The sequence below is a fragment of the Puma concolor genome, chromosome D2, assembly GCF_028749965.1.
Source record: "Puma concolor isolate L17-30 chromosome D2, mPumCon1.1.hap2, whole genome shotgun sequence".
NCBI classification, from domain to species: Eukaryota; Metazoa; Chordata; class Mammalia; order Carnivora; family Felidae; genus Puma; species Puma concolor.
Genome location: NC_141677.1, coordinates 48,808,039 through 48,835,447, shown reverse-complemented (window position 1 = coordinate 48,835,447; position 27,409 = coordinate 48,808,039). Strand labels below are relative to the sequence as shown.

General features: G+C 40.9%; 2 protein-coding genes across 8 annotated transcripts in view; both read right to left on the bottom strand.

Moving 5' to 3' along the window:
- Window positions 1-14,502, bottom strand: part of ZFAND4 (zinc finger AN1-type containing 4) — a 78,925-nt gene extending 64,423 nt beyond the window's left edge. For 2 of the 4 annotated variants that reach the window (XM_086680270.1, XM_086680268.1), the window contains exons 1-2: window positions 14,326-14,459; window positions 5,441-5,741 (exon numbers count right to left, since the gene is read on the bottom strand). In XM_086680270.1, the coding sequence (XP_086536396.1) occupies window positions 5,441-5,702 (262 nt within the window). In that variant the 5' untranslated portion in view covers window positions 5,703-5,741; window positions 14,326-14,459. Of the gene's footprint in view, window positions 1-5,440; window positions 5,742-14,325 lie in introns of those variants that run through there. The other 2 variants (XM_086680269.1, XM_086680271.1) reach the window with 2 other exon arrangements.
- Window positions 14,503-17,081: 2,579 nt separating this feature from the next.
- The window catches only part of WASHC2A (WASH complex subunit 2A), a 63,858-nt gene continuing 53,530 nt past the window's right edge, over window positions 17,082-27,409 (bottom strand). For 2 of the 4 annotated variants that reach the window (XM_086680285.1, XM_086680286.1), the window contains exons 24-31: window positions 25,809-25,937; window positions 25,598-25,678; window positions 24,863-24,988; window positions 23,634-23,696; window positions 23,065-23,277; window positions 20,777-21,391; window positions 19,804-19,981; window positions 17,082-17,779 (exon numbers count right to left, since the gene is read on the bottom strand). In XM_086680285.1, coding sequence (XP_086536411.1) covers window positions 17,640-17,779; window positions 19,804-19,981; window positions 20,777-21,391; window positions 23,065-23,277; window positions 23,634-23,696; window positions 24,863-24,988; window positions 25,598-25,678; window positions 25,809-25,937 — 1,545 coding nt within the window. In that variant the 3' untranslated portion in view covers window positions 17,082-17,639. The remainder of the gene's footprint in view (window positions 17,780-19,803; window positions 19,982-20,776; window positions 21,392-23,064; window positions 23,278-23,633; window positions 23,697-24,862; window positions 24,989-25,597; window positions 25,679-25,808; window positions 25,938-27,409) is intronic. The other 2 variants (XM_086680288.1, XM_086680289.1) reach the window with 2 other exon arrangements.

Here is a 27,409-nt window from a genome sequence, read left to right as displayed (position 1 = left end):
ATTTTTGAGAGAGTCAGAGCGCAAGTGGCAGGGGCAGAGAGAGAGGGAAGCACAGAATACAAAGCAGGCTCCAGGCTCCCAGCTGTCAGCAGAGAGCCCAATGTGGGGCTCTAACCCACAAGCCATGAGATCATGACCTGAGCCAAAGTCGGATGCTCAACTGACTGAGCCACCCAGGTGCCCCAAGAGAAAACTCTTTAATGAAGGCAGAGGAAAAACCTAAATAATAATTATAGGGAGCTTTTCATGAGAAATCCTATAAACAAGGAGAGAGTAGAGGAACTATTTAAAATGTTGAAAGACAAATGGGGCACCTGGGTGGCTTAGTGGAGCATAAGGCTCTTGATCTCAGGGCCATGAGTTCAACCCCACCATTGGGTATGGACATTACTTATATAAACTTAAAAAAAATTTTTTTTAATAATAAAATGTTGAAAGAAAAAGACACTGAGATTGGGACGCCTGGGTGGCTCGGTCAGTTAAGCGTCCGACTTCGGCTCAGGTCATGATCTCATGGTCCGTGAGTTCGAGCCCCACATCGGGCTCTGTGCAACAGCTCAGAGCCTGGAGCCTGTTTCGGATTCTGTGTCTCCCTCTCTCTGACCCTCCCCCGTTCATGCTCTGTCTCTCTCTCTCTGTCTCAAAAATAAATAAACGTTAAAAAAAAAAAAATTTTTTTTTAAAAAAGAAAAAGACAACCAACCTGGAATTCTGTATCCTATAAAATTATCCTTCAAAAGTAAAGGAGGGAAAAAAAAGTGAAGGAGAAATGGACTTTCTCAGATAAATAAAAACTGGGCACAATACACCTGCCTTACAAGAAATATTAAAAGAAGTTCTTCAGAAAGAAATGATACAGTTAGAAACTCGGATCTACATAAAGGAAAAGCATCAAAGAAGGACTAAGGTAAAATAAAAACTATTCATTTTCTTACTCTTAATTGATCTAACAGATAATAGTTTGTTCAGAATAATAACACTGTAACAATTATAGCTTATGCATAAATGAAATGAATGATAACAATGAGATAAGGGACAAAAGAGAAGAATTAGGAATACTTAGGTTTGGGGGGGTTGTTCTAAGATTTTCTTTTAACGTTTATTTATTTATTTTGAGAGAGAGACAGAGGGTATGAGTGGAGGAGGAACAGAGAGAGAGACAGACAGACACACACACACACACACACACACACACACACACACACACACACACACACAATCTGAAGCAGGCTCCAGGCTCTCAGCACAGAGCCCAACACAGGGCTCAAACCCATGAACCGTGAGATCATGACCTGAGCCAAAGTCGGACACTTAGCTGACTTAAGGCACCCAGACACCCCAAGATTTTGTTTTTAAGTAATCTCTACACCCAATGTGGGGCTCAGACTCATAACCCTGAGATCAAGAGTCCCATGCTGTACCTACTGAACCGGCCAGGTGCCCTAGGAATAGTTTTTATTAGGTAGTTGCAATACTCATGAAAAAGTATAGCATTATTTGAAAGTGGACTTGGCTTTTCTATAAATATATATTGTAAACTTTATTGCAACCACTAAAATAAGTTAAAAAAGAAGTACTACTGATGTTAAGAAGAGAGAAAACAGAGCCATATAAAAGGATTAATTAAAACCACAAAAGGCAGAAAAGAGTGTAAATAAAGGAACAAAGAACCAGGAGGATGAATACAAAACAATAACAAATATGATAGCTATTAATCCAACCATATAAATAATCATTTTAATCATCAACTGCCTAAATAAACCAATTAAAAAAGAGATCATCAGACTGGATGAAAAACCAAGACCCAACTACATAACGTCTATAAGAAATCCACTTTAAATACAAAGTTTAAATACATAGGTTAAAAGTATAGAGATAGATACAATTTTATTTGTTAATTGTACCTCAATAAAGCTGGGGGGAAAGTAAAGGGATGGAGAAAGATACATTATGCTAACACTCACCAGAAGAAAGCTGGAATAATTATATTAATTGCAGACAGAGCAAACTTCAGAGCAAGTAAAGTTATCAGGGATAAAGAGAGGCATTACATAGTGATAAAGGGGTCAATTCTCTAAAGACATATAATGATCCTTAATGTGAATGGATATCATCAGCTATCAAAACCTGTTAAGTTATAATAAATAAGACAGTGTGATATTGGCATATGAAGAGATAGACATAGATTAGATGATCCAAAGAGTTGAGTGTGCACATAAAAATGTCATACGTGACAGGTATGAAGTTACTTTGGTGAGAAAAGATTAGAGTAATTCAATAAATGGTATTTAGAAGACCAGTTATCTATGTAGTGAAAAAAAAAAAAAAAGGATCCCTATTTGATACTGTATCAGTCAGAACAAAGTAAGTTATGCTGAACCCTCCCCAAACCACCCCAAAGACATCAGTGCCTTAAAGCAAAAATTGATTTCTTAGACATGTCCGCTACAGGTCAGCAGGGTGCTTCTGCTCCCTACAGTTACTCAGGGGCTCAGGCTAATGGAGACTTCTATTCATAGTTCATTGGTCAGAACTAATAACACAGACAATGAACATAGGTCATCGGTCAGAACTAATAACACAGAACTAGTAACACTCATAAGAAGGCCAGGAAGATCATCCTATCCCATGCATAGAAGAGAAATCTTTACTAGGCAGCAGTAATGCCAAGGACTGGATGGTAAATCTAGGAAATCCACTGCCCACGGCAATAAAGAACCAAATGACAATAATCCCTTACATTTCTTGGCACATTTTCCCTTTCCAAATTCCACTGGATTATTTTTCATATCCTCTAAGTATGTACTACTCTTTGCATACCAATGCTCTAGGTGATGAAAAGCTCCAAAAATTTCACTTCCTCTGAAAAACTCAGAGACCTAAATTACATCTTCTCCCAACGGCATAGTTCTTAGATCCTTGGGTACATACTGCACTATCTCCACAGACTGACCATTTTCCCCTGATAAAGAACATGTTAAATCCTTTACATTTATTAACTAATAATCCTAAGAACAACTCTTTGAGATTGGTACTATCAGTATTCCTGTTTTAAATTAGCACAACTGAGATAAATAGGGGTTAAGTAATCTGCTCAACTTGAAATATGAAATCAGGCAGTCTGGCTTCAGTGCTCCTGTCCCTTCAAGGCCCATTTAAAGTTCTATTGCTGGTTCTGCTCCTTTGTTGCTACAGCCTCATCATTCCTAACCCAGAATATTCCTTGAGCTCTGTCTGAAGACCCCTCCCATCTACCCTCCTTTCTCTTACTAAGCTCTAGTTCTGAACTTACCAAAACCTACCCAAAAGGAAAAGCAGTCGGACAGAGGAGCCACTTCCCTCAAGGATGAACTGAGTGGTGTCACCTCTGCCTTCCTATCCTCCCTACTCCGTATCCTTCTATCTTGGGGAGTCTTACCTGATATTTTAGCCCCAATGTCTTCCTGGGTAGAAAAAGAAAGACAACCCAGAAAAAAAATCAAAATTCATTGTTTATGAAAGATGCCTACTTGAAGCCTCCTTAAAGAAGAGAATGACTGTCAGTGCCCATGGGCTACAGGAAGTTACAAACAAGTATGGAGACTAGAACAAAAGAAAAGGGGTGCGGGATAGGAGGGTCAGGAATGGGAACAGGAATTGAGATCTATTGACGACTTGTCGTAGGTGCTATGGACTGAACTGTGTCCCCACACCCAATGTGTTATCTTAAAGCCCAAACTCGAATGTGCTGGTATTTGGAGATATGACCTTTGAGAGGTAATTAGGTTTAAATAAGGTCATGATGGTGAGACCCTCCTGGTGGGATCAGTGCCCTTATAAGAAGAGAAGCCAGAGAGCTCTCTCTCTCTGTCTGCCATAGGAGAATATAGCAAGAAGAAGGGAGTCTTTAAGTCAGGAAGAAAGTCTGTAAGTCAGTAAGTCTGTAATCAGAAAGATTCTTAGTAGAATCTGACCATGCTAGTACCCTGATCTCAGACTTTCCAGCTCCAGAACTGTGAGACAATAAATGCCTGTTGTTTAAGCCACCCAGTCTATGGTATTTTGTTAGGACAGTGGGATTTGCATTTGTATTTACATTACCTCATTTAATTTCCCAATAACTCTATTTGTTTTATAAATGTCTATTTGTTTTCAACTATCCAATAACTACAAAGTCACTGTTTTTACACTGGCAATGCCTACTCCTACATAGGACAAGGAGTCCACACCTTAAGCTATGAACCCAACTCTGTTAGTAACTAAACATTTCCCTTGGATGAGTCCCTAATCTCTCTAACCTCAAATTTACTTTTGACATTAAGTACCTAAGTAACATTCTCCCTAAAGTGCTTTTGTTGCATGGAGATTATTCAAAATGCATGAAAGGGGGGAAAATACAGAGATTATTTAGAACACAAGAGGGTTTTGTCTTCCTGCTCCTAAAAACATATCATTACACCATCACGTAATAAAAAAGCAGAACAATGTCAAAATAACCTATTCTGACTCCATGTCTCAGCAAATCACTTGGGGGAAAAATGTTTCATGTACCATTAGTGTATATACTGATGTGATCACTGGACGCAGCTGATCACTCACTTAATAGAAGTTAGTGGAGACACAGCAAATATTTAGAAGCTCGGATACCAGGATTCTTGGCTTTATAAAGATAAAAAATTCCATCCCTACTCATCCTTCTATAATTCTGAACCTAAACTGGACTAGAGGGCAATGCTAGTTACTACCTCTAAATTATAGCAAGTTCCAGCTGGCTCAAAAAGCAAAGATCCATTTAGTGTTATATAGAACAACTTAATTTTCTAGTCAATACTGGATTTTAACAACTGTAATGGCAAGTATCACTTAATTTAGGAACCTTCAAAGTACAAAAAAAAAGACTCTAATTTTAACACAATGTACTCTATGACACCTTTCACAAATACGCAAACAGCAAAGAGACACTGCACAATATTCAGCATCCCTGCTATACTAAGAAAACTTCAAATTATGAAAATATAAGCTAAACCCCTTAGAAAATCTCCACATTAAAAAAAGAAAGTATCTGCCAAGTAGGTAAAGAAGGTCACTAAAAGGGAACTCAATTACAATTTCCCATTGAAAGTAACTGTGACGTAGTTGTGACAGATTTTGCATGTCATCATAATCTGTTGAAAAATTATTTTAAAATATTATTTTACACACCATTAACATGATGCCAGGGACTTCCTTCAAAAGAATCTGGTAGAAGGGGAAGCGGATGGGAAGAATGTAGGAATGGAAACAAGATAGACCATGAATTGATAACTATTAAAGCTAAGTAAGGGATAGATGGGGGTGTACTACCCTATTCTTTCTAATTCCATGCATGTGTGACATTTTCCCCATAAGAAAAGTTAGTTATTATATGCTCTTGATGAACAAATGTAATCCTCTTGCCCTAAAAACAAAGAAAAACTAGTACCTTCCAATCTTTGAATTTTTGCTTTCACAGAAATAACAGCTTCAAAGGGTGAAACTCTCAACTCAAAACACGTTCCAGTCAATGTTTCAATGAAGAGCTCCATGGTTTCACAGAAAGGAAGTTTGTAGTAAAATGTTCCCAGGTTATCTTCATTGAAGAATGGAGGATCTTTTCTGTTATCCATTACTTTGACTTTTCTAATTCCTCTGGAATGTGTGGTATGCAACCGTATTCCAGTTCTAGCCAAATCAGCTTTGAACATTGGTAATATGTAATGCTGTTCATGTTTTGAGTTTTGTACCTAAAAAACAAGAATAATTTTTTTAACAAGCGAATCTGAAAGTTGATCCTGTCATACTCTCTGAACAACTCTGGCCCATAATCTTCCAGACAGCCCCAGAATTCATTTTATTACTTAATTTGTCTAATCCTAAACCTTTCACAGTTGTCTCTGAAACCACTCTCCCAATTAGACTATAAGATTATTATTCTTTTGAGAGAGAGAGAGACAGACAGACAGACAGACAGACAGAGCGTGAGCAGGGAAGGGGCAGAGAGAGAGGGAGACAGAATCCAAAGCAGGCTCCAGCCTCTGAGCTGTCAGCCGAGAGCCCAACGCAGGGCTCAAACTCACCAGCTGTGAGATCACGATCTGAGCCAAAGTTGGACGCTTAACCAACTGAGCCACTCAGGCACGCCTAGACTGTAAGATTATTAAGAACAGGTATATTTACAATACTTTTCTGTATCTTACTAAAGCTCAGCACATTTATATATAGTGCATACTCAACAAGTATATTATTGTTGTTAATAATATTTAAACCAGCAAACTCAGCATAGAGGTATATATCTGCAAGGAGGTATACATCCTTTACTAAAACACGTAAATTATGTTTTTAACCCATACAAAATATAACTTTATACCACTGTACCTTTGAATCACACTGAAGAAAAGAATAGAAACCACGTTAATAGGTTCCTTAAAAAATAAGATTCACTAAATAATCAATAAGCATTTGGATTTCCAGAAGTTATCTATCAGTACAGCACTGAGATGACATTAATACTGGTAACAGACATCAGACATAATCTCTACACACAAACATACAATGGCTAATGAATATGAGAGGCAAATGCAACAAAGTCCTAAGATAAATTATAAGTGTATAATTAGGATAATAGGAATAATCAAATCAATAAATTGCTATTAGAAATGTGAAAACTTTGTAAGGAGAGGAGTTAATAGGACAGGTGATACACATCTTCCTGGACAGGTAAGTGTATCTTTTTAATGGCTTTACTGAAATATAATTTACATACCATAAAATTCACCTATTCAAAATCTAAAATTTACTGGTTTTTATTACAATCACAGAATTGTACAACCATCACAATCATCTTTAGAACATTTTCATCACCCCAAAAAGGAACCCTGTCCTCTTTAGACATCACTCCCAAATTCTTTCTTTCCCTCTCTGCCCTACGCAACCACTTATCTACTTTGTCATTTTGCCCATTCTGATCATTTCACGTAAACAGAATCATACAGTGTGATTTTGATTGTATTTTGTGATTAGCTTCTATCACTTAGCATAACGTTTTCAAAGTTCATCCATTTTAGGATGTATCAGTACTTCATTCTTTTTTTATAGCTGAATAAAAGTCCATCCTATCATATGGATACACCACATATTTATCCAGTCATCAGCTGATGGGCATATTGGCTTGTTTCCAATGTGGGGCTATTATGAATAATGCTACATGAACATTGGATTACAAGTTTTTGTGCTGACATACATTTTCCTTTCTCTCCCATATGTCTGGGAGTGGAATTGTTGGGTTAGGTAGGGACTCCACATTTAGCAATTTGTGGAACTGCCAACTGTTCTCAAAAGGGGTCTGAACCATTTTACATTCCCAGGATACTGATTTCTCCACATCCTTGCCAATACTTTTTTTTTTTTTTGCCTTTTTGATTAAAGCCATCCTAGTGGGTGCAAAGTAGTATTTTATTGTGATTGTGATTTCCTTTTTCTAATGACTAAGAATATTGAGCATCTTTTTAGATGCTTATTGGCTATTTGAATACCTTCTACACAGAAATATCTATATTCAGAAAATGTATTCAAATCCTTTGTCCATTTTTACTCTGGTTGTCTTTTTATTACTGAATTGTAAAAGGGTTTTTAATGTGTTTTTAGACACAAGCCTCTTAAAGATATATGATTCCAAATATTTTCTCTAATTTTGTAGGCTGCCTTTTAACTTTGACAGTATTCTTCAAAGCATAAGTTTATTTTAGTGACATCCAATTTGGCTATTTTTCTTCTGCTGCTTGCTTTTGGCATCACATTTTAAAACCCTGGCCTAGGGGCACCTGGGTAGCTCAGTTGGGTGAGCGACTGACTCTTGGTTTCGGCTCCAGTCATGATCTCATGGTTCGTGAGATGGAGCCCCATGTAGAGCAATGTAGAATCTGTTTGGGCTTCTCTCTCCCTCCCTCTCTCTCTCTAAATAAATAAACTTAAAACAAAACAAAACAAAAACGCCTGGCCTAATCCAAAGTAATAAAGATTTTGGGGTGCCTGGGCAGCTCAGTCAGTTAAGCATCTGACTTTGGCTCAGATCATCATCTCGTGGTTCCTGGGTTCAAGTCCTGTGTCTGGCCCTGTGCTGACAGCTCAAAACCTGGAGCCTGGATGTGTGGATGTGGATTTGGATTTGTGGATTCTGTGTCTCCCTCTTTCTCTATCCCTCCCCTACTAATACTCTGTCTCTCCTTCTCTCAAAAATAAACATAAAAAAAAAAAAGGAATAAAGATTCACTTGGATACACACTTTGCTGAGAATTATATAGTTTTAGCCTTACATATAGATCTATCCATTTTGAATTTTTGTAGATGGTATAAAATAAGGATCCACTTTTATTCTTTTGCAAGTTGTTGCAAGTTTTTGCAAGTTGTCCAAGCAGTATTTGCTGGAAAAACTATTCTGTTCCCATTGAATTGTCTTGATACCCTTGTCAAAAACCAACTGACCGGGAATGTGGGGGTTTACTTGTGGTCCCTCAACGCTATTCCATTGATCTGTTACATGTCTATCATTATAACAGTACCACGTTGTCTTTTCACCTTTGTAGTAAGTTTTGAAACCAGGAAGTGTAAGTTCTCTAATTTGTTCTTCTCTTTCATGATTCTTGGTTATCCTGGGTCCTTTGAATTTCCACATGAAATTTAGGATCAACTTGTCTATTTTGCAAAAACACCAGTTGGGCTTTTGAATAAGCACTGTGTTAAGTGTGCAGATTTGGTGAATACCACCATCTTGACAATATTGTCTTTTTTTATTTTTATTTTTTTTACATTTATTGATTTTTGAGAAACTTAGTGAGACAAAGTGTGAGTGGGGGAGGGGCAGAGAGAGGAGACACAGAATCTGAAGCAGGCTCCAGGCTCTGAGCAAGCGGTCAACACAGAGCTTGATGCAGGGCTCAAACCCACAAACTGTGAGATCATGACCTGAGCTGAAGTCGTACGCTCAACCGACTGAGTCACCCAGGTACCCCAACAATATTAAGTCTTATAATCCATGAACATGCAATGCCTTTCATTGTATTTAAATTTCTTAAATTGCTTTCAACAATGTTTTCTAGTTTTTATGAGTTTTGCTTTTAAAAAAAAGTATTCCTAAGAACTATACTTTTTGATGCTACTATAAATGAAGTTATTGTTGGTGTCATTTTCAATTTGTTCATTGCCAGCATAGAGAAATAAAATTGATTCTAATATATTTGGGCGCCTGAGTGGCTCAGTCGGTTGGGCGGCCAACTACAGCTCAGGTCATGATCTCTCGGTCCGTGAGTTGGAGTCCTGCATTGGGTTTTGTCCTAAGAGCTCAGAGCCTGGAGCCTGCTACGGATTCTGTGTCTCCCTCTCTGCCCCTTCCCTGATTGCTCTCTCTCTCTCAAAAATAGTAAGTTAAAAATTTTTTTAAAAATTGATTCTAATATATTGATCTTGTACATTGCAACCATGCAGAATTCATCTATTAGTTCCAGTAATTTTTTAGTGGATTCCTTGGGATTTTTTTCCATAAAAGATCATGTCATCTGCAAAGAGAAATGTTTTACTTCTTCATTTCCAATCTTGAACATTCCAGTAAGACACTCTTTACTTCCTTTTCTTACCTAATTACTTGGTCTAAAATCTCTAATACAGGGTTGAATTTTGGTGGTGAGAGTAGACATTCTTGTCTTATTCCTGACTGTAGGGGGAAAGCATTCAGTCTTTCACTACAAGGTATGATTTTAGCTGTGGGGTTTCCATACATAATCTACTCTGCTACTTTAACTGGGTTTTTTTGTTTTTTTTTTTTTAAATCATGAAGTGTGTTGGATTTTGCCAGATGCTTTTCTGTCCAATATCTATTGGGATGATCATGTGGTTTTCGTCTCTTATTCTATTAATACGGTGTTTAATAGAACATTGGTTTTTTATTGAACCAACCTTGCATTCCTAAACTAAATCTCATCTGTATATGGTGTATAATTATATATGTTGCTATATTTGACTAATATTTTTTGAAAATTTTTCTATCTATATGCATAGGAAATAGTGATCTAGTGTTCTTAATATATCTTTGTCTGGTTTTGGTATCAAGGTAATAGGAACAAAATTAAACAAAAAGTAGAGATATATTTTCTCATATACTCCCTGTCCTCACGCATGCACCACTTCCCCCACTGTCAGCATCCTACAACAGAATGGTGTATTTGTTACAACTGAAGAAACTGCAATGACACATCATTATCACCTAACACCCATAATTTACATTAGAGTTCATTCTTGCTGTTGTACTTTCTATTGGTTTTCACAAACATATAATGACATGTATCCACCATTACAGTATCATACAGAATAGTTTCACTGCCCTAAAAATATCCTGTGGCTCACATATTCATCCTACAACTCTCCCAAATCCCCAGCAATCACTGATACTTTTACCATCCACATAGGTTGCCTTTTCCAGAATATCATATAGCTGCAATTATACACTATGTAGCCTTTTCAAATTGGCTTCTTTCATTTAGTAACATGCATTTACGTTTCCTCCATGTCCTTTCATGGATTGATAGGTCATTTCTTTATGACACTGAATACTCCATATTGTCTAAATGTTCCACAATTTATCCATTCACCTACTGAAGGATACATCTTGGATGCTTCCAAACTTGAGCAATTATGAATATTACTGCTATAAACATCTGTGTGCAGGTTTTTGTGTAGATATGTTTTTAACTCTTTTGGTAAATACCAATGAGTGTGACTGCTGGATCTTAACAATGTGTTTAGATTTATAAGAAACTGCCAAAGTGTCTTCCAGTGTGGCTGTACCACTTTGCATTCACATCAGCAATGAATAAGAGTGCTTACTGCTCCATATCCTTGTCAGCATTTGATGTTGTCAGTGTTCTGGATTCTAATAGTTGTGTAGTGGTATCTCTTTAATTTGCATTTCCTAATGATATATGGGGTGGAGCATAGTTATCTTTTTAACTGGTATAGAACTGATCATGTTACTTCTTAGCTCCAGGTCCTATGATGGCTTCTACAGAATAGAATGCCAATAGAACAAAATTACAGAATTAAATTCACTGTATATACGAATAAAATTCAGGAGCACCTGGGTGGCTCAGTCAGTTGAGCATCTTAGCTCTTGATATAGGCTCAGGTCATGATCTCATGGTTTGTGGGATCAAGCCCTGCAACGGGCTCTGTGCTCAAAGTGCAGAGCCTGCTTGGAAGTCTCTCTCTCTCTCTCTCTGTCCCTCCCCCACTTGCTCTCTTGCAAACGCTCTCTCTCAAAATAAAATTAAAAAAAAAAAAAGAAGAGGAACAAAATTCAGACTTCTGAGAAAGACCCTAAGATCGTACATCTCACCTTCCAGCCCCATTCTATTTATACATCTATGTCATCCCACCTGGCAATACCTCTGTACTTCTATCCTCTAATCATGTGCACCTGCAGCTTCAGAATACATCCACTTCTATCTCATTGCTCCTGCTTTGCTCTACTCTCTGCCATCCCCACACTTGGCTACCTGACAAGCACCTAATCATCTTTTAAGACTCAGCTTAAATAGCAACTATTCCACAAAACCTTTTATGGCTTTGTACCCCAACCTCCATCATATATTGTACCCAGAACAATCAATTTCACTTTTTACATGGCTTTCTTATTCTCCTAAACGATAAGCTACTTAAGGGGGAGACCACATCTGATTTGCCACCCCATCACCTAGCAGTGTTTTGTATATATTGGTACTCATTAAAAGTTTGTTCAATGAAACAGCAATGAATATTCACTCTCTCAAATGATCCTTAGAACAAATCTGTAATATATATATAAAAAATAAAAAATATATTTATTTTACACACACACACACACACAAATATATATATATAATCCCTGTTTTAGAGATGAAGAAATATTTGGATATGCTCCAAAAGTTTGGGGGAATGCTGCTTTCCCATGAGAATCCTGTTATGATTCACTCCACAGTAAGTCCACCAAAGTTTGTCCAACAGATAACATACATGCACATACAGTAATTTCTGCTATAGGGTGAATTTTTATAAAAGTAACTGGATGCAGAATAAATTAGGGAACCTGAATTACACTGTAAAGACTGCTAATGATCCTAAAGAGATGGCATCACAGAAGGAAAACCTGATGCTGGAAGCACAGATGCTACGAGTGCTATCACACTATTTATCAAAACAATGAGTAATAAATATGATAATACAAAGTATTGTGCTAATAACATTGCTCGTGATAGTGGTAAAAGGCCATTACTCTTAAATATAAGCCAAATAAGTGGCTGTATTGTTCAGGTTTTGTTTCGTTATATCTTAAATACACTGAAATGCTTTTAGGAAAAATAACTTTTTATGAAGCTAACCCCTAACCTCTGAACCAACTGCTTTTATAATGTGCTTCTGGGTTACATGTGTATTCTTAAAAACATACTTATCATGCTACATTAAACAACGTATTGAAGAATTACCTGTGTCTGTTTCCCCAAAATCAACAGCACTCCTACCTACATAGTAGCAGCTCTAGCAACAGAAGTCAGAGGTCAGGAATGCTGAAATGAACATTACAGAAATAAAGGCATGGGTAACCAGTGTCTGCCCAAGGAATTTAGAGACAGAAGATCTAAGGAGCATTTCCTTCACCACAGTACTACTCTTCCACAATACCCTGAATATAATAAACAAGCTGGTGGGGGGGGGGGGCGGTGCCTGGGTGGCTCAGTCGGTTAGGTGTCTGACTTCCGCTCATGTCAAGATCTGTAGGTCCATGAGTTTGAGCCCTGAGCCAGGCTCTGTGCTGACAGCTCAGAGCCTGGAGCCTGCTTTGGATTCCGCGTCTCTCTCTCTATCTCTGCTCCTCTCCCGCACACACGCTCTCTCTCTCAAAAATAAATAAACGTTAAACAAAAATAAGAACGACTTAAAAAAAAAAAAAAGCTGGGGCTGGGAGAGGGTAACAGATTTGGAAGTCCCTCATCTATAATGAGAATGGATAAAGCAACTATGGGCTAAAGGAAAAACAGCAACCCAGTGCAGCACTACACTGCACTGGGACACCTACTGTAAGTTTGGGCCGTAATCAATGGAGAAATTTCTAAAATCCATAAAGGAGCAAGGCAGGTAACCAAATTCAAAACTAAAATGTGGGGTGCCTAGGTGGCTCAGTCGCTTAAGTGGCTGACTCTTGATCTCAGCTCAGATCTTGATCTCAGAGTCGTGAGTTCAAGCCCTGTGTTGGGATGTACGCAGCCTACTCAAAAAACCTGAAATGTATGACTCAAAAATAGTTATACCTCTCCTGAGCAGTAGAAATCACAGTAACAGAGGACAAAATGAGGCCATGAAATCTGGTTAAGCCAGCCTGGAGGACTAGATGATGGCAAAGGAGCAAATGAAAAGTTCCAGCAGACCAAAGACCTAGACAGTATTAACACACAATAACCGTGTGGTCATTCTCAACTAAACATATTATAGAACCCTATGTTGTTGGAAAACGAGAGGCAATGAAGATTCAGAGACAGGGTGGGAAATGTTGCAAGAACGTGAAAGCTAAATTATACAAGAGCAAAAGAAAAAAAAAAAAAAAGAGGCGAGTAGAGAAAAAAAAAAGTACTTCCAGAATTTTTACCAATTAAAAAACATACTTAGCTAGTAAGAGTAATGGCATCAAAAAAAAAAAAAAATTCCTAAATTAATTCCAAAAACATTTCTTTCTTCTGAAAAAGTTCTAAAAAACATTACCAAAGATAAGAGAGAAGTTAAAGATAGGTAAGGCAATAATAGCACTGAAGTAAGTAATTTCACTAGCAATCAGCTTTACCCTGTTCTAAAGATTATTAGCCAGAGGAGAGCCGTTATCTTTTAAAAATTTCCCCCAACACAAAGAGATCCAAAATGTTATGCAACCTTTAAAAACACTGGCTTTTAACAAACTGCCTTTTACTAATTAGGTGAAAAACACCCCTGTTTTAAATAGAAGCTACACATCCAACTCTTGATTTTGGCTCAGGTCATGATCTCACAGTTCACGATTTTAAGCCCCCAGTCAGGCTCCCTGCTGTCTGGGCAGGCAGCCTGCTTGGGATTCTCTCTCCCCCACCCCACTCCCCCACCTCTGTCTCTGCCCCTCCCCCCGCTTAAGCTCGCTCTTAAATAAATAATGCTACAGAATTATATCCACCACTTAAATGCATTTGTACCCTAAACTTCTTTCTAGTGGGTCTTGGAAATCCTTGGAGGCCAACGTCTACTCCAGCCTTCAAAGTACACACTCCAAGCCCACTGGGTCACCTGCGCAGCCCGTACTCCTCCAGGATAAACTCCGGCTACCCACACGTACGGGCCTAATCTGGGGGGTAGTGCACAAGCTCCGCGTCAGAATCGGCGACTGGCGGCTCAGCACCCGTCGGACGGGACGGGGCGGGACACCCGCGTCGCTTCGGCGGAGGGACGAAAAGTGGAGACTCCTCAGGAAAGGCGTCGAGCCGCGCCGGTCTCAGGGCAGCGGCTGCGGAGGGGGCGGGGCCCGGCTGCCGAGCGGCCGGCGCTCCTCTCCGGCCCGCGGAGGCCGGCGAAAGCGCGAACCCGCTCAGCGGCCCGCAGCCCCGGGCGCCCTCCCCGGCTGTCTCGTCCACTGCCTCGCCCGCCCGCAGGCCTACAGAGAGGCGCGGCCCCGCGAGCTACGCCGCGGCAGGCACTGACGAGAAACACACCGCCGCCGCCGCCGCGCCCCCGCCCCTTTGTGCCACCGCCTACCAATCACTCACCAGCGCTCACGTCACCCTCCAATCAGCGAGGGCACGGGCAGGGGCGGGGCCTGGCTGCCCGACGCCGGCGGTTGCTCGGTAGCCGGGGCTGCTTTAGCGTTCGATGGTGGGTGTCGGTTAGGAGAGGCCCGGATGTTGGCCCTTTATTACCAACACTGGGCACCTGACTAGGACTGAATTGGGCGGGCCAGAGACAAGCCGCACGGCCTCCTGGGAGCGGCGAGATTGGCTTCAGGCCCGAGAGCATGGCTTGCACCTTGCCTGAGGCCGTCCTAAGATTGCTCTTGGACGTGGCCCAAGTGCTGGGGTGAGGAGGGTAGCAGGCAACGCCTTCCAGTTGGTCCTTTCCAGACCCCGTGCAGGGCCATCCTGCCTTTAACAGATCACCCTTCCTGTGCTTCACTGTTTCCTGACTTTCTGGCCTCAATGGTCTCATCTGAAATATGGGGCCATTGCTGTACATGGTCAAAAAGGGCAAAAGCAAATACCCTCTGTTGGTCTCTATCATTCTTCATCCAATTCATGGACTGAGAAGTGTAGGACAGGTATTAGCATGGACACCTTGATCACTTAAATCTGAGTTGGGTAAACTCAGCTACATTCCTTTTTCTGTTCTAATTCCCAAGGCGCTGAACTCCGAGTGTACATCCTAAAAGACGACATAAACCTTACAAACCTGAAATGCCCCCCCACACCCACTTTTTTTTTCTCTCCATTCCCCACATGTTCTAAATCCAACCCTTACAGATTTCCCAAACTGGCCTATTTCACTAGGTGAATTACCCAAACGATAGCGAACAATCCTCCTCCCGGCTTCATCATCCTCATCTTGTGACTCAGAGGAATGAATCTAAGATGAACCCCAACATCTCATTCTCCTAAGACCCCACCCATCAATTACTCTCCAACAGTTCAATGCTGAGCACACCCTGGGGTTTATGAGGAGACCCAAGGACCTTCATCTTCAGGCTCTCAACACTAGTTCCTTCTTCAACTCCAATACTGAATAGATAGGAGCCCCTTAAAGAGATTTTATTATCTCCCTCCCGCTTTGAAGCCTCTCAAAATAGGAATTTGCGTATTTTCTCTCTTATGAATTTCCTGGAATCAGTCCTAATGATGGATAAGTAGATTTGACCATTCCCAAAGAAAACCATGTAACAAATGCTTACTGAGTCAGCCTCAGGAGTAGGTATACACAAGTAACCTAAGGAACAGAAGGTATAAGCACTCTCTTCTGCCATCAAGTCACTCTCACAGCAGAGCAGCACAAAGAGTTGATCTGTGAGAGCTCTACCAAATCTCTCAAAATCAGCAATTCCAAGTTCAATCTTAAAAGTGCCCAAGGAAGAAGTTAGTGCTTTCAGGATTGGTGAAACCAAACGGGCCTGCCTACGAGACTGTGCCATGGATGGGGTGCCTGAAAGCCTCATTCAGTTGTGCGAGCAGCTGACTCTTGATTTTGGCCCAGGTCATGATCCTGTGGTTCGGGAGGTAGAGCCCTGCATTTGGGCTCTACGCTAGCAGCACAGAGCCTACTTGGGATTGTCTCTCTCTCTCTGCCTCTCCCCCATTCAGTCACGAGCACACGTGTGCTCTCAAAATAAACATTAAAAAAATTTCTTTTTTAAATAAAAAAAGGCTGTGGCTCAGTTGGGTGGCTCAGTTGGTTGAGCATCCAACTCTTGATTTCAGCTCAGGTCATGATCCCAGGGTCTTGAGATTGAGTCCCACATCAGGCTCTGCACTGAGCATGGAGCCTGCTTAAGATCCTTTCTCTCTCTGTGCCCCTCTCCCTCATTCTCTCCCTAAAAATAAAAAAAAAATAATAAAACAAATTTAAAAAAAGCAAAAACCAAAAAGAACAAGACTGTGCCATGGTTATAGTTTGAATACTTAGCACCAAGGAGGCATAGTCCAAGAAAACACAGACTGGAGGAGGGGTCAGCTACACGTGCAGCTAGTGGCTACCACATTAGACAACAGTTATAGAATATTCCCATCAGTTCAAAGTTCTATGGAACAGTGAGTGCTGCTCTACAGGAGGACATTTCCATCCTCAGCACTTTTCCTTCCAGTATCTAGGTTCATTCTGCGTTTTTCAAAGTTCCAAAGAAATGGAAATGGATGCCTTAGAGCAAGGGTCAGAAAACTGTTTCTGTAAAGGGACAGATAGAAGGTATCTTAGGTTTTGTGGGCCATCCTGTCATAATTACTGAACTCCAGCATCATAGGTAGGGTGAAAACAGCCATAGACAACATGTAAATGAATGGGCATGGTTGTGTTCCAATAAAACTTTATTTACAAAAACAGACAACAGAGGGCCACAGTTTACCAAACCTTGCCTTAATTAACCTATAGAGGCATTTTCAAAATTCATTGGAATAAGAGGAAACCTCCTCTGCAAAGAGTCATGAAATACATAATCCCATCCCCTTCCTCTATCACCTGCCTAGGCTCTAAGCTAGGGCTTTTATCCATGAAAGGAAGACTCCTGATCATCTGTCTGCCATTGCTTCCTCTGGAATTCCCGCCCACTCATGAAAGGCACACAGAGGTTTCTTCTCCAACATGCCCTAAATCATACTGTGACCCCATCAAGGCTAATTAAATAAAAATATAGTTAAAAAAAAAAAAAAAAACACTGTGAAATATTTATTTTTGTTTTGCAGTATTAAGCATGATTAAAACCAGGGCAGAAAAATACTAAGTATGCCGGGTAAGAAAGGTGTACTGTTTCATTATTTGCTTTTTCTAATTCAATTAAGACGATGAGCACGTAAGACAGCATCAATAACTCAAGGATGTAGCTGAAGAGTGAGATGTGATACCCTGCTCTATTGGCCTCCAAAGGCATTCAAGGGATCATCAAATATGTTGGACACCTTCTGTTCAGATCGTGGTTCGGCTGCTGCCTGTGAAGATCGACTTTTTGGTTTGGTTGTCTTAGCCTGGATACCAGACGAGAAGATATCATCTTTAAAAAGGAAAAAAAAAAAAGAAGAAAAGACAAAGATTTGCTGAACAGGCAAGAAAATGGGTGCTTTTAAGACACATCTACATAAATCACCAAATACTCAAGTCTGGTAACAGTATGGAATACCAAGAACACTAAGAGCCAAGCCTCTTAGATACTGGTCCTGGCTTTGCTACTAATTAAGTTTTACGACCACATACAAATCACAAGTTCTCGCAGATCACAATTTTCTCAACTACAAATGTATGCGTGTTCACATGGAGGACAGGAAAAAGGGAAGGATAACTGGAACTCCAATCCAGCCCCTGACTTTACGTGACATTATACCTACTTCTACATTCTCTTCCCACAAGGTTTTCAAAGGAAAGGGCAATACAAATAAGCAAAGGGAAATCCAACATAGGAGTCACCCTCTTTTAAAATAAATGCACCCAGGGGCGCCTGGGTGGCACAGTCGGTTAAGCGTCCGACTTCAGCCAGGTCACGATCTCGCGGTCCGTGAGTTCGAGCCCCGCGTCGGGCTCTGGGCTGATGGCTCAGAGCCTGGAGCCTGTTTCCGATTCTGTGTCTCCCTCTCTCTCTGCCCCTCCCCCGTTCATGCTCTGTCTCTCTCTGTCCCAAAAATAAATAAATGTTGAAAAAAAAATTAAAAAAAAAAAAAGAAAAAAAAAGAAAATAAATGCACCTGAGACATGTCAATTCTAAGAATGTAAGTCTTTATGACTACATTCGTGTTCAGTTGTTTCACTGACTGTAGTGTTTTGTGACTCACCTGCAATGTTACTGCTAAGATTCCATCCTACAGAGATTTGAGCATGTTTACATAGAGATATGTATACACAATTGTTAAAGGCCTGGCATTATTTGTAACAAAGAAAACTTGGCAACAACCTAGATCACCTTCAACGTGCTAATGGCTAAATACAAAAGGATACTACACAACCACTAACAACAAGGAAGCAGATAGATCTCTATGTACTGGCATGGGAAGATAGTAAGTGACTAAAAGGACTGCAGAACAGATAAAATATATTCATATTTTGCAAAAAATAAGCATACATTTCTACGTATGCAAAGCTATATTAACATCACCACAGCTGAAAAGATATATACACCCAACACTCAACAGTGGTGACCTCTAGGGATTGTTTTTCACATTTTACATTTTCCAAATAATACTAATCTATTACAACAGGTATGTATTGCTTTTTTTGTAATTAAAAACAAACAAACAAAACGAAAAACAGCGAAGTCTCTTCTGCATCCCCTGTGGTGGGAAGCAGGTGGAGACACAGCACACAGCTTACTCCAGGAACAGGCCCCATGTGGCAGTACAGCTGCTTTCTCCCAATTAACCCCAAGGTCTAGACCTGGGAGAGAGGGGGGAAGGAGGAGACAGTGTGCATTTGGCCTCAACTCAAGTCCTACCCATCAACACCAGATATATCAGAAGCCCCACATTTGAGTTTAGGCATTTGGCTTGCCCAAGTGAGCATGTTTACAAACACAGAAGATCTTTTGTGAGATGCTAAGTCTGAGTTATAACCTGCTTTCATGTATAGCACCACTTTCCTACTGCACTGGCCCCCTCCATTCTCTGAATGACTGACACTCACTCCTCAGTTAGAACTCTGACTCAGACAAGTGCCCCACGCCTGAGGCAGCCACCTCAGCCAACTTCAGCATGTGGGGCAGTTTCTGAGCCTCCCTTCGTAACATCAGAATGTTCTGAGTTATCACAGATAATTGGCAGGGGGCACACTAATATAAAAGTTAAATTATACTTAAGGTCAAAATCCGGGCTCCTTCAAATTCCTTGATGTCCATCAGAGCAAAAAGTTGTTTCACCAAAATAACCAGTCCATTTACTTATCCATTCTCAGCCTAACTCAGGACTATACAGCAAGCCAAAGGAAACCCAGTGGGGAATGTTTTCCAGGAAAGGGCCGAAACAAAGGTAGGAGAAGTATCAAGTCCCTGAATGGCAATGACTCTCTGTGTCATGTGTAGAAAATCAAACTTACCCATATCATCATCAAATATAGACTTAGCTTCCACTTTCTTTTTGGACTTTTCTTTTGGTTTTACAGTTAGGTCAGCAAAGATATCAATGTTATCATCAAACAAGTTGGATTCAAATGTTCTTTCCTTCTCTCTTGCTTTTTGCGAGGGTTTAATTGCTTCTGTAGCAAATATATCATCCTTGTTGAGCCAAAACAGAAGTAAAACAATTTTAAATCAAGTGGTAGAAATACTAACTGCCACTATAGTTTGCAACAGCCATGTGACCTGCCCTCTCTGCCTGGAATGCCCCACTCCAGCTCTCTGCCTGGCCCAGTCCTTGTCTTTCTTCTAGTCCCAGCTCAAATGCCACCTCTGTAGAGAGGCTTTCTCTTCCAGTCCTTTGTTAAGGAGTCCTCCTACCCTTTCCATCACTCTGTTCTCTGACCGGAGCTGTTTTCATCATGCCACTTAACATTATCTGAAAACATTTTATTTATCTGTTGCCCTGCCTGTATCCAATTCCCCTTACACACTGGTCCTAGTTCATTTTGTGTCTCTAGTACCCAGATGTTCAATAAACACCTGCTCAGACAGTAGCACTTGAAGGCCTTACTGCCTGTACTCCAGCTAGGGCCTGTTTCCCCAAGAACCAGAGGCGAAACACTTAAGCTGCACTGATGCTGCTTTATATATGTCATAGAGCAGCATGCCAAGAAAGCTGACTGAAACAACATGCTGATAAAAACTATGAAAATCAAGACTTGAATCAATGGCCATAGCCAGCCAAGAACCACCCCCACGTGAAACGAAACAAAAACCTACTTTTGAGTAAATTTCAGAGTAACTAATAAAAGATCCTAATTGTAAGTACTAAGCAAATAGGTAGCAAGCAGCAATGAAACGAGCTTATTGTAACCTATGGCTCAAATGAGCCAATCGGGTGTTTGTCTTAACACAGAAACAGGCCCAGAAAGTACTCTCATGTCCTTTTACCTCAAAAATATCTTGTGCTTTTGAGATGGCCTCCTGCTGACCGTTGGATTTGGACTCATTCTTCTTGCCTTTCTGATCTGTAAAGAGATCATCCTCATCTTCCAGGAGCGGGAAAGGATTTTTCTTTGCTGGTTTTGGTTTAACAGACTGGAAGAGATCATAATCACTGCCTGCCTCACCTAGAGAGGGAAACATGGGGCTCTTCTCTTTACTTCCCCCTGTTGGGTTGGCCAGGCCATCTGCTGCCTTTGTCTTGGCTTTTCTTCTCCCCGTGGGCTGAGAGCCAGTGCCCTTGGAAAAGATATCTCCAGAATCAAAAATGTCATCCTCAAGAGGCTGACCCAGAGATTTCGCAAAGGGGCTTCTGTCTACTTCAGGTACAGGACCACCTGCCCAAGTTGGAGCGGCAGCTGCCTCAGCCTCCTCAGAGATGTCTTTTCTCCCAGCTGCCCTGGGCTGTGGTTGAGGGTCACCTGGTGAAATGTCGCCATCTACCAAGCGTTCAATGGATCTTCTGGGGACACTCACATCCTCGGCCTCACCGGACTCCTGGGCAGCCAACCTCCGAGCCGCACGGGTCTGCGGTCTACGCTTCCCTCGCACTTTGACCCGACTCTGCAATGGCAAAAAACCATGTGTTGATCTAACGATTAAAAAGAAGAACAAAAAGGTGTTCAAAGCTAACGTAGCAAATAATCAGTGACTCAGAATATTATAAGGTTGTCTGGTCTACTTCAATCCCTCAATCAAGATATTATCCAAGACAGAGAAAGGATTATTTCCTAAAGATTTCCAAAGACATTTAATAGCTACTCCAAGACTATGTTACTCTTAATCCTTTAGTGTTCCCCATGGAGTCTTTGCAGGGCAATTTCTGTTTAATTTCACACAAAAGGCTTCATCTGCTGCTGGAACCCTGCAAAGTAGGCATGTTGGTACTCTGTGTGCCACAACCCTTCCCGGCCCTTACTCTGCCCTTGGTTTACATGTGGGTCTCTTTCAAAACAAGAGAGAATCAGGGGGAATTCTAATGCTAACCTTTACAAGAGGCTAGCCTACAATCAGGCTCCAAAACCAGGAAGATAAGAGACAATCAAAGACAGGGAATCTAACGTGCTCTTCTCTTCAAGTCAACAAACACTAAATTTAAATGTTGAATATTTGACATAAAAAATGTGGCTTAGAAATCAGAACTTTTAATATAACCTCAAAACAGAAGTTACTCATTAGCAATAATGCAGTATTTGTGATATTTTCCAAAATATACAATCAAGTAGTTTTAAGAAGGTACAAGCTTCTTTGGCCAAAGTACTTGGCTATGTTTACCTATTTCAAGGAAATTTCACAAATAATTTTATGAAGTAGCCAATGTAAACTTACCCTCCCCCTCACCAAAGGCTGACAAAAAATAGAACAAAAAGAAGGATATTTTATTTTTCACGAGGAAAAGAGTTTTGGAAACACTTAAAATGAATGTATTCACCAGAGTTATCTTAGGTGCTGTTGCTTACTCAGACATCAGCTAAGATTTTCTAGAGAAGGAAGACTAGGTAGAAAAAAGAGAACCAACTAAAATGAAAGCAAAACCTCGAAGAGTTCAGTCCATGCAGCACATACCCACAGTCCTGTGGAACAGGGTGACAGGACCATACCAGCCGGGAAGTAACTGCCATGGGATCTCAGAGAAGGGAGCCTAACACAAGAGGGCACCAGGGGAAATATCACAGAAGCAGTGAAGTTTGAGCAGTCTGTCGATGAGCAAGAGCACTGCTGACAGAGGTAGCAGCACAAGCTGCTGGCAGCAGTGGGTGGTTGTGTGTGTGTTCAAGGAATGGTGCCTGGTGTGACTGCAGTGTAGGCTGACGGTGTGGAGTGGTTGGTGGGCAAGGTGGAAGTTTCAGTTAGTGTGGATTGTAAGAGGCTTTAATACCAAACCGAGGAGCCTGAATGTCCTCCTTTGGGCAGTAAGGAGCCAGCAGAGGAGGGACACGATCTGCTCTGTTTAGACCTGCAGGTGGCAACGCAGGAGAGCCTGGAGACAGTGGGACTTCACTGTGGATACTGAGCAGAATGTAAAAGTAACAAACACGGGCAATGGAAAAGTGGACGCAGAGTTAGGAAGGTGTAAGGAGGGTGGAGAGGCTGAAGGAAGGCTGAGGTGCCTCCTTCAAATGGTTAGTGGGAGGCAGCCTATGATTGTATAACTGATGGACTAGTTAGAAATATACAAGTTATTCTGGATTAAAAAAAAAAAAAGGCAAGAAAGCAAGCAAAGGTGGCTTCATCACCTTATTTGCACTGTGTAAGGTGTCTGCCTGAGCTGGAAGATCGAAACTCACGCCGGCCTCCCCACTACTAGGAAGAGCGGGCATACTTTCCAGACCGTGGATCCTCTCGGGTTCAGATGAAGGAAAAGCCAATTCTGGCAAAACAGGTTTTACTCCAGAGATCTGGGGAGCCGCTGCAGGCAGCAAGGCTGCTGGATTAATCGCTAAATTTGCCTAAAAGAGAAAAATGACACTTACTCTGTATGTCTTCTTAAAACTCAGCAGTCTATGATTACTAGTGTAACACATGACAAGAGACGCGGTGTACATAATGTATAATACAACAGGAGAGAGAGAAATGCAGGGAAGTCTCCCGATCAAGTCTTAGAATTAAAATAGAGGATTATATACCTGTGCCCACCACTGGGACCAAAGAAAAGATGTTACAGACGCAGCACACAAGAAGCAACAACTAGAGGGTGGGAAAGAGATGCGAAAATGCCTGGCAACAGTTGACAAAAGTAAATATTCAAAAAAGTTTATAGATGCCACAAGGCAGGCAGTGAAGATTCCAGACACATTATAATTACTTGTATTTTCCAGATCCGAGGGGATGGTTCTTTGGTTTTAAATGGAGCGGGACCTGGTGAGTCCTGTGTGAAATTACATTTGGTTAACAATCCATTAGGGAAATAGAAAGAAAAGTGCCTCTTGGATTACACTTATGTCTATTAAATTTGATGGAAGGTGAAGCTGTCACTTTCTGTGATTCTAATTAGGGAAAGGCATTCAAATCTCTCCTGGGGCCTCAAAATCTTTCACTTATGCCTCTTCTTCTGCTGTGTGAGTGGAACGCTGGCAGACCGTAAATGGAGTAAAGGCAGACAAAGATCATGAATTAGATTTGTAAGAACCACAGGGTTATCAGAGTACCAAAACCTGACCAGTTGGCAAAATTACCATGCTGGTTATCCCACACAGCAAATATCACAGAGCACACAGAAATTCACCCACAACCTAACACACTGAGGTTCTAGAAGCAAAGGAAGTTGAAACTTGGGACAAGTCGTTGGAGACGTGCTATTCCCAGGGCTTTGTTTTCACAGCTCAGGACACTGAAGCCTCAGTAAGACATCCAGAGACAGCTGGAATCCAGAACCAGAACTCACTTTCCAGTCATGGCCTGTTCCCAGGAGGAGCTCTGGAGAGAAGACTGCTGAGAACAGAGACCTATCAGCAGTGACCTCAGAAGAGGTAACCAAGAAGGGGAACCAAGGAATTGGATACAATTTATGTTTAATTCTAATGTAACTCTACTCCAAGGTAGTCCAAAGGGAGAAATGGAGGTTCTAACGGGAAGAAGATTCTTCACCCTGTATTAACTCTACCTTGGAACTGAATTTGAAGGTCGTCCAAAAACAGTAATCACAAGTATAGCTTCATGAGACTGGAGTGTACAGTGAGAACAGATGAGGCGGCAGAGAAGTGTGTTTAAAACAAAACAAAACAAAACAAAACAAAACAAAACAAAACAAAAACACAGTAGGGGAGCCTGGCTGGCTCAGTTGGTAGAGAATACAAATCTTGATCTCTAGGTCATGAGTTCAAGCCCCACACTGGATGTAGAGCTTTACTTTAAAAATTTTTTTAATTAGAAAAAGAAATTTTTTTTTTAAACCATACAATAAAGAGAGAGAAGTCGTCCTAGCTGCTGTTTCCTCCCTAATCAAGAGAACTCTGAGTACCCTTGGGTATGCATGATGGAGTCCCTCTGTCCTGGGATACAAGCAAGAGCTGAAAGTCCTTAAGCAGTTCTAACCTGAGGTGTTTCCGGTTTCAATGTGCTTTTTTCTTTGATACCCTGCTGAGTGGATTCAGGATGTTTCTGGTTCTTGACAGAGGATACAGAGTGGTCTTTTTTCACTACCTTCTTCTTTTCTGAGATCTTCAAAAGAAAAAGAATACCAACCACCTGTCATCTATCTCAGAAATTTTAAAGAAAAGTCATAATACATAAAAACAATCTGGCTTCTGAGTTTTGGGTCATTTCTTGAATGAGAGTTGAACTAACACAACATTTGAACATTTCAACATTAGGTGAACTAATACAACTAATGCAGCATTTCAGAAATGGCATTCTAAAGACCGTGACCTTCTCGGGAGTTCCTGCTATGCTAAACAAAATAGAGAGTGCTTAACAAAATCTACTGGGGTGGGGACAAATGACACAAACAGGCTAACACTCAAATTTAAAGCTGTGCACCTGAAAGGCATGGGTATTTAGTCACCGTGTGGCATGCACTGGTCTTTCAATAAACAACTTAAAAACCAAACAAATCTGTAATACAGTAAGAGCTTGGGTTAGTTAATGCTTTAATGTTAATTAGGAAACATAAGATGAGGACACCACAAACGCTATCATCAGCGTGCCATTTGCCATTCCTTCACTGGTAAGCGCCAAAATTCTCTGCGTGTTTTCCTCTTATAAGTACACATTAATTTCCTTCCCAGAGGCCTTCCCCACACCCCAGTATTGAGAGCAAAAGGCTGATACCAAAGGCTGTGACTTGGCAGGGCTGAAAAGATCATCATCTTCATCATCCCCAAATAGGCTCCCAGCACTTGGCTCTAGTAACTGGAATAGACAAAACTCAAATTCAATATTCAAAACAAAAGCAATTTACAAAAAGAGCTAGGTGAGCTATTGACTTATAATATCTAATACAGTAACAAAGTCATGATGTGAAGAACCTTTTGAAACTGACCCTGGTTTTCTTGGTGCCAGAGAAGAGGTCAACATCTGGATCATTGTCCTTCTGGAGCTTGTGACTAAAAAGGAGCTCTTCATCCTGAAAGACACCTGTGCTCTTTGGGCGAGTATCAGGATCAGGACCCTGGAAAAAAGAGGAGTTGTAAGGATTTACCTCAAGGAAATCACAGCTACAAATATGCAACTACAAAGATATCCCCTGCAGCTGTTTCCAATGACTACAGGCTGGACACAGCCTAAGTGCCAATCACAAAGGGAATGACACATTCACACAACACAAGGCTATGGAGCTACCAGAGATAGTGGGAAATACATTTGCAAATGCAGATCTGGAATACATTAACATATACATCATCTGGAAAGATCCTCTTTCAGCCTGTAACAAATGTCTGAACTTTTTATTTATAAAACAACCCATTAATTCCACAATGAGAAACATTTTAAGGGTGAAAACACAAAATCAAGTAAGTTTTCTCCATCTCATTTCCAAAGGGAAGAAGAGCAGCTCACTTAATACCAAAAACTACACAGTGGTCAAGTGTGTATCCCTAATCTGTCAGCGTCTTACTCTAAAGACCTGGCACAGGGATGATGAGCCAACCTTCTCCTATGCCCACCCACCTTCCATCCCACTATCTTCCAAACAACTTATTTTTGTTTGATAGGGTAGCTGACATTTGAAAATTACTATTCACATTACTTGATTTGACACTGTAATATCCCAGACGTGACATTCTTAAATACTTCCCTATTTCTTCTTTACCTTTTTTTGCTTTTTTGTTTTTGTTATTTCCAGGGGGCCAATTCAGAAGAGCTCTTCTTTATGTTAAGTACAAGCTACTGTAACAGAGCAGTGGAAGGAATGCCCCGAGTCAGAGACCCAAGTCCTTGAAGGGGATTGATAGGGACAAAGGCTGGACATAAGGACGATGATAAGTAAGGTACACATTAAAAACCCGAGGACACAACATCCTGACCTTGTGGCTTGCAAGACCCTGGGGCTGACAGACCAAAGACCCACAAGTGCAGAACGCGCATTCTCCTCTTCCACCTCTGCCCAGGGTAACCCCTAGACTGGTCACAATGCTTTTGCTTTGCGGGTACAACCCCCCACCCCGACAATGGAGAAAGGCTGCCATGACCTTTCCTATACAAGCTTTGAAGAGTCAAGCACCCCCCCCAACCTGTGGGAGGAGCTCCCCAAAGGACTGGAAACAGCCTCCATTAGAGACTACCCCAGCTCCCAGCCCAGAGAGACCCTATAACATCCAATCTCAAAACAAACTGGGGACAGGCTTCACCTTACAGAACCTGCCCGCTCTCCCACCTTGAGAGTGTTTCCGCTTTCATAAATTCCTTCGTGCTACTTCCCTTCTGGCTGTTTTTATTTGAAAGCAGAGCCTCACATAAATCTTGTGTGGAATCCAAGAACGGAGACTTCCATTCACACAATGCAGACTCTCTCACCCATAACATTTAGTATCACGACCACAGATGAAACAAAAGAACCCTCACAACTGAGGAGATGTGTCACATTAAAAAGTCACTGATTATTATTACTGACTATACATAAAAACCCACAGCAACACAGTAACA